The sequence below is a fragment of the Eretmochelys imbricata genome, chromosome 22 (genome assembly GCF_965152235.1).
Source record: "Eretmochelys imbricata isolate rEreImb1 chromosome 22, rEreImb1.hap1, whole genome shotgun sequence".
NCBI classification, from domain to species: Eukaryota; Metazoa; Chordata; order Testudines; family Cheloniidae; genus Eretmochelys; species Eretmochelys imbricata.
Window position 1 is genome coordinate 5,186,341 of NC_135593.1, and position 12,822 is coordinate 5,199,162.

The window sequence follows — 12,822 nt, forward strand, 5'->3', positions numbered from 1 at the left end:
CTGAGCTGCAGTCTGAGCTGTTGAAAATTCAAATACAGAGTCCAGTAAATATTGTTTGACTCAAGTAGCTTTTGTTATCGCCTTGATGTCGCCTGTTTGGAGACTCCTGGTGGGAAACCCACTAGTACAGGCTGAACTGTGGTGCTTCTGCTGGCTTTTTGTCGATGGTGCGTGGCCTCCTGCATCGTAAACGTTAACCCGCGAGTGGCAGATGCTGGCCCCCTCTTGCTCGGTATGAAGCTTGCTCCCAACAGTGCGCGTGGACTCTGGGAGTGCAGAGCCCCCGCCGCAAGGGATCTCTCTTTAGAGCTGGCTTTTGTCCCCTCTTTTAATAAGTCACTGATCTCTGAAGGAGAAGTGTTTCTGTGCTGCCGTTTATCCCCTCTCCCATGCCGGCTTGTCTGTAGGACCACATGTGGCCTTCGGCAGTGCCCACGGCTCGGACGGGAGGCACTAGTGTTGCAGTTCGTAGGCTCACTCGTAAGGGCTGACTCTCTGGAAAAGATCCTGGAAGCGTTTTTGTGGGTCTCTTGGAGGATGTGCATAGCTACACAGAGAAACCTGGGGAAATGAGAGGGCAACATTTGGCTCTTCTGATTGTTCTAGTAACTTCTGTCTGCTCCTTGCAGGTGTGCAGACTCCCTGGGAGCCCTGCTCTCGTGACTGGGTACATTAGAGGGTGATGAATGAACGTTGAGAGGGCAACATACAGCTGTATGTAACATCTGGTCACCAAACCATGCCCAGTGTCCTAGGGCCACTTCCTCTCGCCTGTGCATGATCTGTGGTAACTCTCAGAGCAGGGGTGGTGGCCCCTTGCCATGCCCTTTCCACTGACAAAGGGTGGGAGAGAGAGGCAGTCACACGGCGCGTCAATGGCAGAGCAGGGATAGAACATACATCTCCTTCCTCCCAGTCTGGTGCCCTCTCCGCTGCCTAGTCAAGTCACGACCACCTGGCGGCAATGCTGATCCCTACAAGCAGGGGAGATGCTGTGCTGGACAGGGCAGCTAATCCTCGCAGTGGAAGAACAATGTTAGCACTGGCAGGGCAGCCCTCTGTGGCTCATACCCTTTTGCGCTACATACCAGAGCGGAGCTGCGAGAGAGCCCTACAGGCAGAAGCTGCTGCTGGAAACGCATTTGCTTGGGGCCCCTGATCCAGGTCTTAGTCCTCCTCTGCCTCTGTGAGGGCATGTGATATTAACCACATGCACTAATCTGCTGAGCTCAGGGAACCGGCTGCCCAGTGCAGCCCAGCTCCCGGAAAGCCGGCAGTGCCTTGTACGCCAGTGGGAACAAAGACTGAATTCTGCGTCTGAGCCGGTCAACAGATGGCAGGAATTAGGAGTGAGACGGTGACAGTTTCTTTGGGTAGCAGCAGCTCAGGCTGCTGGGTAAGGGCGAGCAAAGCCAGTCCAGACCGCGGGAAGAGCGTGGAGGGGACTGCAGCTGGGGTGGATGGCCAGAGAAATTCTGCACCTTTGCCCAACCAGCCCACTCTGAGCTAACACCCATCAGCACTGCCCCGGAGGGTCCCGCCCTGCCCTCCACGTGGCATCCTTCCCAAGCTCTCACGATGGGGTGGAGCTGGTTGCATTGGACTTAGGCGCTCGGCACTCTGCTGTGCTGTCTGGTCCTGCAGAGTAAAGCCAGCACTGTGCTGCCCAGACAGCGACCTGCGTGCGCTCCCTCCCTCTGGGCTGGATTGAGGTGCTGCCGATCGGCAGGAATCCACAACCCTCAGACAATCTGGTTGCTCTTGGTGCCCGTGGAAGGTGGGAACCGGCTGGGCCTGTGGGATCTCCCATGGTGATGACAGCCTGATGATTCGGTATGCTAGGTCCCACATGCCATATGGAGCAGTTGGATGGGGGGTAGCCGTGGGCACAGGAACAGTCATGTGGGGGAGAGGTGTTGGAGGACCAATGGGAAGTGCCTATGCCAGCAAATGAAGCTAGTGGGGCTGCCTGGACTGACTGTGGTGCCATGTGACTGCTGGGGATGGCCTGGGATCCCGTGTGCAGTAGGAAGCGCTAGCCTCCGGACCACCGAACTCTGCTCGTGTTCCATCTCTGTGGACCCCTGGAGCAGGTTCTGGTGGTTGTGGGCGGTGACAAGGAGTCCGACCCCCTGGGTTCTGTTCCCACTGACCCGGTGGGCGGGACGCTCGCCTGCCTTCCAGGGAAGCTGTGGTGCTCCGGGCGACGTGGCCCTGACGCGGAAGGGAAGGAGGAGAAGAGCTGTCACGGAGTCACCGGGCGATGCTCTGGAACTACTCCATACGAAGCCAGTCAGGACTCTGAGGAAGCCTCCTCTCCCCAGGGCAAGAAGCTTACACAGCGTCGACCTTCCAGGGGCTGACCTCGGAGCATTCAGCATCCCGGTCCACACTGTGCGCTTCCCACAGCGAGTCCGCACAGGCGGGGCTCCTGGGGAAGCCAGTGGGTCCTGCACCCCAATTCCACAGTCAGACGTGACTCTCAGCCAGCCAGTAAAACAGAAGGTTTCTTAGACCACAGGAACATGGTCTAAAACAGAGCTTGTAGGTACAGAGAACAGGATCCCTCAGTCAGGTCCATCTTGGGGGGGCAGGGAGGCCAAAGCACCATCTGAGCCTCCCCCCATTTCCCCAGCCAGCTCCAAACTGTAACTGTCCAGCCCCTCCTCTGGCCTTTGTCTCTTTCCCGGGCCAGGAGGCCACCCGATCTCTTTGTTCTCCAACACCTTCAGTTGGCACCTTTGCAGAGGAGGAGCCCAGGCCATCAGTTGCCAGGAGACAGGGTGTCGGCCATTCTTTGTGCAGACACCATCACACTGGCCCCCAAGGGCTCTGCCACAATCACACATCCTTATCCCACCCCTGGGATACTTAAGAACTGCATAGGGGAAACTGAGGCACTCACACAGTATTCAGAGAAAACATTAAGAACATTCCCACTTTGTCACAAGCGCGGCAGCCTGGCAGCAGAAGTGCTTTGTGCATGGAATGGGTGCAGCACGGATGTCAGCAATTTCTGCCTCTGGCGGGTGGGGAGCGCTCCAGCAGCTAGAGGGGCCGGCTGTGGGGGTCTTTGATATGGGCGCTTGTCCACTACCAGTGGGAGTGAGACCACTCGTGCTGGCCAGTCATCAGTCTGGGCAAGGTGGGCTCTAGATCAGTGCTGGACTTGTACTGGTGCCAGGGAGGGGAAAGGTAACCCAAATCCCTTCCCTGATGGGAGACTTTCAGTAATGCTCCATTTACACACCAGAATTCTGTCTCCTGCCCCCCCATCCCCCAACCTGGCCGTCTGTCTCGGCCGGGATAGGCAGAGAGCTGGTGGTTCTTCTAACCCTGGCAGCTCTGGGCCAGGGAGGGTCAGGAGGGAATCTCTCTCCCTGCTAGACTCCAATTTTGCTTCCTGCCACGCTCTAGTCTCTCGCTGTCTGTGCTCATTACTTATCCCCTGATCGCTGCATGAGCCGCCCTCAGGGCTCCCCCTTCGGCAGGAACTTGTGGCGCTCAGAAATGTAGGAGAACTTTTCAGCAAGAGAAGCGCGGGCTGTTTTTCTCTTAACCCTTCGGGGCTGGCCTTTCCTACGGAGGCACTGAACAGGGGGCTAGGAGGCCAGGGTATTGACTATGGGTTACTTCCAGTTGTATTGCAGATGTGCCTGGAGGCCCCAGTCAGGGTAGCATCCCATTGCGCTAGGCGCTGGACGCAGGGAACGGAAGACGGCCCTGCCCCAAAGAGCTGGTAAGGTGGCTATGGTAAACGGGGGCAGGGTAGGAGGGGCTGGCGGCAGTGCATTGGGCATGCAGGCATCCATTGGGAGCAGACTTACTGAGCTGTTGTCTGCTGTGTTAGCTGCGGGGTTCTGCATTCAGCGGGGTTGCAAGCAGGTGACCCATCACTCACTGCCAGGCTGTCGTCCTCTTTCTTAGAGCCCTTTTCCCCCCGGTCCAGGATTCTTGATGTCTCTGGCCAGCAGCATGAGGCTGTATTCCCCTCCTCCTGCCCTGCAGCGAGCCAGGGACAGCCAGGTGTGCTGGCTCCCGCTCCCAGAACTGCCCTTCCGCTGGGATTCCCAGAGAGGCCTCAGCAGTGCGCAGGGGAGCGCCTCATGGGCTTCAGACCTTCGGCTCTTGCCGTTCCAGATGTTCCCAGCTTCTCCTACTCGGGGTTGTGTAACAATTGAGTCAACTTGAATCCTTTCCCACTGGAGAGTGGAGTAGTGGGGCCCTCCCTCCGTCTGCCTCACTTAACCCCTTGCTGGTGGGACGTCATTTTTTGGCAAGATGGGTATATAGGGCAGCAGCAGTGACCCAGCTGGGGAGGGGGGTGCCACCAGTCCAGGTTTTCCCAGGATCATCCCCTTTTTTAAGGTAGCTGTCCCAGGAAATCTATAAGGGTGCTCAGTGCGGGGCTGGGGTGGGGTGCGTGTGCTCCGAGACTGGCTGAGGAAGGAGTAAGCATCGATCTTCCCCTAAGAGAACATACCCGATTTCCATTAAGCCGCCCAGAAGAAGCCTTGCCTCGTTGAACGCAGCCGCTGGCGGCCTGGTACTTATACGGCACAAGTGAGAGCGGGTTTGGAGTGACCCATCAGGCAGTGGCCCTGGGAGGGGAGGCTGGAATGGATAGAAGATAACAAGAGACGGTGCCCTCTGCTCTGTGTGTGGGTTGTTTCTGAAATGAGCAATGGTACCAAGTAAAGGGTGGGAAACGCGGACTTTCCGCTCTGGTGGCAGGGATTTTTCCTGTGCACAAGATGAATGCTCTGCTCTTTAATGAAAGCAAGAGTCACAGCAGTGCAATAATTCCTAGGCTGGTAACGCCTAGCAGGTAGATATTCAGTATTCTCTTATTTCATAAAGTGCTCCGTAACCCTGAGGATGGTCTTTGCAGCCTGCCTCTGTCTGTCTCTATCTAAAACACAGGCTCTGGCTCCTTCCCTCTGCAGCCCATGGGAGAATTCCCACAGGGCGGGGGCAGAGTAGGATGGCCATGCACAAGCTCCGTTGTCAGTGGTGTGCTGGGAGAAGGGCCACAGTGGGCACCACAAAGACAGGTCTGTGTGGTGCTGCCACCCATTGGCAGCCTGGTTTGGGCTACATGAGAGCAGTTTCAGCCGCTGAGCAGGCCAGACTTGGCTCAAAGCCACCTGAGCATCCCCTGGGCCTGGGATGCCAGGTTTGTGCTGCATTTCCGAGAGGCACCCACAGAAATTACTTCATCCAACAATGAAATGTGGCTGTTTCTGGAGTGGGACGTCACAGCTGTTCAACAGCACTCAGCTCTGCACAACAGCTCAGGAGAGGAACTGATGAAAAGAGCCTTAACTGCAGGAGGCATGTACGTAAGAACGACCATACTGGGTCAGCCCAAAGGTCCATCTAGCCCAGTATCCTGTCTTCCCGCAGTGGCCAATGCCAGGTGCCCCAGAGGGAATGAACAGAACAGGGAATCATCAAGTGATCCATCCCCTGTCACCCATTCCTAGCTTCTGACAAACAGAGATTAGGGACACCATTCCTGCCCATCCTAGCTAATAGCCATTGATGGACCTGTCCTCCATGAATTTATCTAGTTCTTTTTTGAGCCCTGTTATAGTCTTGGCCTTCACAACATCCTCTGGCAAAGAGTTCCACAGGTTGACTGTGTGTTGTATGAAGAAATACTTCCTTTTATTTGTTTTAAACCTGCTGCCTATTCATTTCATTTGGTGACCCCTAGTTCTTGTGTTATGAGAAGGAGTAAATAACACTTCCTTATTTACTTTCTTCTTACCAATTGTGATTCTATAGACCTCTACCATATCCCCCTTAGTCATCTCTTTTCCAAGCTGAAAAGTCCCAATCTTATTAATCTCTTATTAATCATATGGCAGCCGTTCCATACCCCTAATAATTTTTGTTGCGCTTTTCTGAACCTTTCCCAATTCCAATATATCTTTTTTGAGATGGGGCGACCACATCTGCATGCAGTATTCAAGATGTGGGCATACCATGGATTTATATGGAGGCAACATGATATTTTCTGTCTTATTATCTATCCCTTTCCTAATGATTCCCAACATTCTGTTCACTTTTTTAACTGCCGCTGCACATTGAGTGGATGTTTTCAGAGAACGATGCACAATGACTCCAAGATCTCTTTCTTGAGTGGTAACAGCTAATTTAGACCCCATCATTTTATATGTATAGTTGGGATTATGTTTTCCAATGTGCATTACTTTGCATTTACCAACATTGAATTTCATCTGCCACTTTGTCGCCCAGTCACCCAGTTTTGAGAGATCCTTTTGTAGCTCTTCGCAGTCTGCCTGGGACTTAACTATCTTGAGCAATTTTGTATCATCTGCATATTTTGCCATCTCACTGTTTACCCCTTTTTCCAGATCATTTATCAATATATTGAATAGGACTGGGCCCAGTACATCCTTGGGGGGATACCACTATTTACCTCTCTCCATTCTGAAAATTGACCATTTATACCTACCCTTCGTTTTCTATCTTTTAACCAGTTACCAATCCACGAGAGCACCTTCCCTCTTATCCCATGACAGCTTACTTCACTTAAGAGCCTTTGGTGAGGAACCTTGTCAAAGGCTTTCTGAAAATCTAAGTACACTGTATCCACTGGATCCCCCTTGTCCACATGCTTGTTGACCCTCTCAAAGAATTCTAGTAGATTGGTGAGGTGTGATTTCCCTTTACAAAAACCATGTTGACTCTTCCCCAACAAATTATGTTCATCTATGTGTCTGACAATTCTGTTCTTTACTACAGTTTCAACCAGTTTTCCTGGTACTGAAGTCAGGCTTACAGGCCTCTAATTGCCAGGATCACCTCTGGAGCCCTTTTTAAAAATTGGCGTTATGTTAGCTATCCTCCAGTCATTTGGTACAGAAGCTGATTTAAATGATAGGTTCAAACTACAGTTAGTCATTCTGCAATTTCACATTTGAGTTCCTTCAGAACTCTTGGGTGAATACCTTCCGGTCCTGGTGACTTCTTATTGTTTAGTTTATCAATCTGTTCCAAAACCTCCTCTAATGACACCTCAATCTGGGACAGTTCCTCAGATTTGTCACCTAAAAAGAATGGCTCAGGTTTGGGAATCTCCCTAACACATTTCCCTAATCACATCCTCAGCCGTGAAGACCAATGCAAAGAATTTATTTAGTTTCTCCACAATGGCCTTATCGTTCTTGAGTGCTTCTTTAGCCTCTCGATCGTCCAGTGCCCCCACTGGTTGTTTAGCAGGCTTCCTGCTTCTGATGTACTTAAAAATTTTTTACTATTACTTTGAGTCTTTGGCTAGCTGTTCTTCACATTCTTTTTTGGATTTCCTAATTATATTTTTGTACTTCACTTGCCAGAGTTAATGCCCCTTTCTATTTTCTTCACTAGGATTTCACTTCCACGATTAATTACTCACCCCAGCACGAGCTGTCGGGACCTTTGTGTCCTGGGTCATCAGAAAGCTGGGTGCTCAGCGTCCTCTGGTGCTGTGGCACGGGGGCACTGGCTTGGTGGGAAGAGCACCACCGCCTGAAACCTGAGCGTCACTTTCCACAGCACCTGCCTGTTCCTACTGGTCTAAGGTGTCTTCAGGGTAGCGCTGCCCAACAGTTTAGCTCTTAGATTTCAAGGAAACCTCCTAGTCAAAGCCTAGCCAGACCCCTCTCATGTGATCTCGGCTGGGGGTAGCATGGCGACAGGCTGTAGGACCACAGTTGCTGGTTTAGCCGTGGTCACCAGCAAGTTCTGGTGTCCCCCATGCAGCACCATGAAGAGAACTTGCAGCTTTCAGCTCCCCAAACCTGCATTGTACCCAGTCCCTAGAGGAGCTGCTCCACTAGCTGAGTGAACATACAGCTGGTCCCCGGTATACATCAGGGTTGTGTTCTTGAAAAGGGCCACGGATACCAAAACGATGTATACCGGGGACCCACAGTACAGTACTCCTCTGCGCGAGCCCCGTCCCTGCTCCTCCCTCTCCTGTAGGCGCAGTGTGAGGGTTCCTTCCCCACTCTGAACTCTGGGGTACAGATGTGGGGACCTGCATGAAAGACCCCTTAAGCTTATTTTTACCAGCTTAGGTAAAAAATTTCCCAAAGGCACAAATTCTACCTTGTCCTTGAACAGTATGCTGCCACCACCAAGTGATTTAGACAAAGAAAAAGGGAAAGGACCACTTGGAGTTCCTGTTCCTTAAAATATCCCCCCAAGCCCCTTCACCCCCTTTCCTGGGGAGGCTTGAGAATAATATACCCTAAATGGCCCCCTCAAGGATTGAACTCACAAGCCTGGGTTTGCAGGCCAATGCTCAAACCACAGAGCTCTCCCTCCCCGAAAAGGGACAGCGATCTGTTTCCACCCGGTTTCGAACCAGGAACTTTTCGCTTGTTAGGTGAATTGATTACCACTACACTACGGAAACCCAACTTGTCACCTGAGTAGAATAGATTCCAATGCCCTAGAGGCTGCTTACTCCAGATGCTTACTCCAGATGCACTTACCAGTTGCTAGTGACAGATTAAAGAAGCTTGCTGGGTGGGATGTATTGAGTCCAACTGGTTCAACCACCCCAGTTTCCCTTCTGTGGCCCTTTAAGATGAAATGTAACATTCAGGCCTTGACCACCTGTGACATTAAGGATCCAATGGCATGTTTCGTGAGTGATGGGGGGCTTGCCCTGGGGTCCTGGCCAAATCCCCACTTGCTCCCTCTTAGCTTCCCCCTGCAGTTTCAAGTGGAACTGGTTTTCTTCTTCATTCCCTGCCCTAAACTCCCATATCGTGTACCTGAGAGCGGCTGCAATTCCCTGCAGAGGTGACTGTGTTTCCATGTGAGGTGAAGCTGGGGTGGTATCATAAATCCATGTCACTGAGTGGGGTAGAATAAAGTTTATACTGGCATGCCCTTTGGGTGGATCTTCACAACTCAACGGTGGCTCCACCAGTGTCCCCACCCTTTCAGATCCCTCTCATTTGATGTGTTTATTGCATTGACGTACATGAGGTTTACAAGGGGGGGTGTGTGTGTGTGAGAACTAGTTGTGGTGCTGTTTTCAGCTGGCACACGCTTATTGGCTCTGTTGAAGCTTCCAAGCCACGCTTTTCAGGACACATTTCATTTATGCAGCAGTGCCAGTCCCTGCTAAGTAAATTGTCCCGTGGCTGTTTGTTTGAGCATGCTGACGTTACCATGTGAAAATGCGTCGATTACATAGTTACGTAGGCCGGGTAAACTGCTCTTCAGTCTGTTTATGGAACGCATGCACCAACTGATTGACCAATAAATGGAGCCGTGCTGTGTGAGCTTTGCATTGCTTGGGATGAAAGCTACCGTGTGCATGCTAAGCGATGGTCTACAGCAGCCGTCTGAGACGTAATTCCAGACCTGCTACGTAGCACCAGAGCATGGAGCTGGAGCTGCTGGATCACAGACCTCAGTCTCAGGGCAGTGTTGCTATGGGGGTGGTCCAATACTGAGGAGGCTTTGTATCCCTCAGTGACCAAGCCCGGTGAGGAGCACGCTGTACCCCCAGCCTGCTGGAGAGGAGCAGCACAGAGCAGGGTCTACTTCATTGGGCAATTTTACATCTGAATTCATGAGCCATGAGTTGGGATCTGTATCTCCTACCTAAGGTCATGTTGGGAGGGTCCGGTTCTAGATAGGGCCTGTCTCTCCGACGAATATCTGTAAACTGCTTTGGGGGGCTTACATGGCATAAAGATGTTTGAAATACTGTCATCCGTAGTTATAGAAGACATCACCAGGTGGTGCTGTTAGTCATTCAGGTTCTTTCTTAGCATGAGAGCAAATGTTCATCCCTGGGAAGACATGTTTTTTTAGTTTTTAGTTCGGTCCGTTTCTGTGTAGAAAGAGCTGTGTGAGCCGTGGGAGAGTTTGCGCTCTGTATTAGGATGTAACTAGAGTAAATTCTTGGGGCAGAGCTGCTTCCTGGGAACAAGGCATTGGTGTGGGGCTGTGATTCCCAGTAGAGGGGATTGCCCTGTATGCTGTTTGACCATCTCCTTCCAGGGCTGTTGGATGGGTGTAAAGAAGACAAGTTACGCTTAGAATAAGCCCAGATTCCACACTGCTGATTTCTTTTCCACCAGGAAGCTGACTTAGCAGGTAGGTGACTGTGGCCTTGTATTGCTCAGCACAAGGAACAGACACTGGTGTCAGAAGGGCCAACACGAGCAAATGGGATAACCCAGAGAAGCTATGTGGCTAGGGATTGTGTGCCCTACAAGCTGCAGTGTCACGGCTTTCAGGGTCGAGCCCAGTGGTGTTTTGTCTTAATTTTAGCCAGTCCCTGCTGAGAGAGCTGGCCTCCAACAGAGCAGGTGAAATCAACAGCAAGCTGGTGCCCCCAAGGCCGAACTCCCACGGGTGTGTCATGTTGCTAGCCTGCCCTTTTCCCTCCTGGCCTTCCAAGGAGTTCTCCCCATCTGTACTAGTCCTTGAGCCAGCTCTTTCCCTGGCATGGAGTTGAGGGTCAGTGAGTGGAAGGAGTCCTGTGAGAGTGGAGGTTGCAGGCTGCCCAGCGCCCACGCTTCTCCTCACCTCCCTGCCCCCTGGAATTTGGCAGAGGAGAGGGGTAATTCTGCGCATGTCTCTGTTTCTCTGTGCCTCAGTTTCTCCATGCACAAGCTGTGGATAAGACCTAACTTTGTAAGCCAGGCTTAGGGAGGGTGTTTTAGACACAGCCTGTTTCTGAATGTGGAACATGCCCATGGCTGAGTGGTGTTAAAAAAAAGCCCTCCTGTGAGCTCTTAGTTTCTGATCTGTGGGTGTAATGACTTCATTACATGCTGCTGCTAGTAAAGACATAGTCCCAATGTTGTCTAGTAAAATGGAAATAAAGTAGGCTCCAGAAACAGTAACTTTATTCTCCTTTTATACCATTTTCACCAATTAGGGTTTAAGGATTTTTTTGCATTGCTGGGGTGACTACAAAGTCTGGCCCCTCTTTCCCTGGTGGGAGTGGATTATTCCCAGGGTCTGCGTTACTGAAAACACAGAGCTCTGATTGCCTTTTCCCTTGCAGGATCTGCCAGGGGGAGGCTGCATTCACAGTACTGTCTGCAGTCACTGGAGATTTCCTGGAAGACATGAAATTGACCATCTGTTGTGCAAAGCATAAAATCTCCCTAAACAATGTGAAATTCTAATTTTCTGCCAGTGTTGAGCTTTGTGCAAACATGGCTTGGAATCCAGGGGCCACACTCTCAGCTGGTGTAAATTGGTGTAGTTTCGTTGGCTTCACAAACCTGAAGACGTTGCCCAGCGATGGGCTTGGTCTGACAGAGTGAAGGGAATGTGGTGATTGTCCCGCAGGCAAGCATGGAACACAGTCCAGATTGGAGGAGTGTTGCGGGCAAGGCTCGAGTGATTCCTTTTTCACACTCTGCAGGAATGCTAAATGCAGGTGTATAAAACTGGTGAAACTGCATCTACGCAGCAAAATGAACTCAGATGAACAAAACCTTTTTGATAGTAAAAATTCCAGAATGTGTGCTTTTTGTATCATCTTTTTTTAATTCCTTTTTCCAGACAACTTAAAGCACTTCAGGGCAAGAAAGATACGTTTGTTCTATTTATAGCTAGCACCACAGCTGAGCAATGTAGTTTGCACCACAGCTTAGCGATGCACAAACTTGGAGTGCTAGGCAATGTTTATAAAGAAATATTTCAGAATTGGTGAGGAAGGCAGGGCATTACATTTGGGGCTGGGAATCACAGCCCCAGTTCCAACTGTAGACATACCCAAAGGGTATGGCAGTGTAACAGATCTTTGTGTGGGTGGAAACAATATGGTAGAGACCTTGCAGATTCTCGGAGAATTCAGGATGTTCTAGGCATGCTCAAAAAGAACAGGAGTACTTGTGGCACCTTAGAGACTAACACATTTATTTATCTAGGCATGTTCAGAAGCTTGTGTGCATGTGTATGTTTAGATTTGTCACCTGTGTACAAAGCCCAGGCTGTGGGATGAGAGGCGATCCAGTCTGGACCTCAAGGTTGAATGTCTGTGGAAGTGATCCACCTTGCTGCCGATTTTTTTGGAGGTTGTCCTTGTAGATAAGAAGCGAGCTTACCAAGTCTGAGATAACTAGTTCAAGTTTCCAGGTATCAGCGGTGGGATTTGTGTTGGCACCACATTTCGGTTTTATGTATCTTATTCTTTTCCTATTGGTGCAGATGTGGATTTTTTGTAACATCAGTTTCACACCCGCTGACGGAGCAACTGTTCCTGCTCCCTAGCATGCTAAAGCTGCAGTGGAAATGGCGGAGGGGCTGTCCTATTACATTGATTTTATTGAAACTTTCTGGACAAGATCTTCCCCTTCTTCATTGTTGCAATTTTCCATAGCACAAAGTCTAACAAACCAAAATGTAAGTGGAAATTTTTCTTAAGGTGTGTGCTGTAACCTTTCGACCCTCTCGTATGGAACATGGTTGATCATAAACACATTTCACTGGGTCAGTTTTGGTGCTGACCTAAAAAATTTCCTTTTTTTTTTTTTTTTTGCTTTGAGCAAAGGAATTTCCCCCCCCCCAAGGGAAAAAACAAAGTTATGCAGGTCTCTGGTCTCCTCCCAACCCCTGTGGGGCTCTTATGTGGCCTTTGTCACTTTGGTATTTGCACATTGCGCTCCTTACTGTGTGTGATTGTTTCCAAGAACCCGGTGAAGTTGGACAGGCTTGTTATTCTGGTTTAACAGATACGTCACACCGATTAAGAGATGTCTCTTCAAAAGAGATGATGGGTGCTGAACCGTTCTGAAAACCTGTCCCCAAGTGCAGGTGCTGAGC

The 12,822-nt window shown here is 50.7% G+C and overlaps 1 protein-coding gene across 38 annotated transcripts in view; it reads left to right on the forward strand.

Moving 5' to 3' along the window:
- Window positions 1-12,822, forward strand: part of ST3GAL4 (ST3 beta-galactoside alpha-2,3-sialyltransferase 4) — a 179,142-nt gene that overhangs the window by 75,916 nt on the left and 90,404 nt on the right. The window contains exon 2 of one of the 38 annotated variants that reach the window (XM_077839991.1): window positions 12,208-12,402. The exons of 36 other annotated variants lie outside the window; for them this stretch is intronic. In XM_077839991.1, the coding sequence (XP_077696117.1) occupies window positions 12,292-12,402 (111 nt within the window). In that variant the 5' untranslated portion in view covers window positions 12,208-12,291. Of the gene's footprint in view, window positions 1-3,720; window positions 3,740-12,207; window positions 12,403-12,822 lie in introns of those variants that run through there. One more of the 38 variants, XM_077839990.1, reaches the window with a different exon arrangement.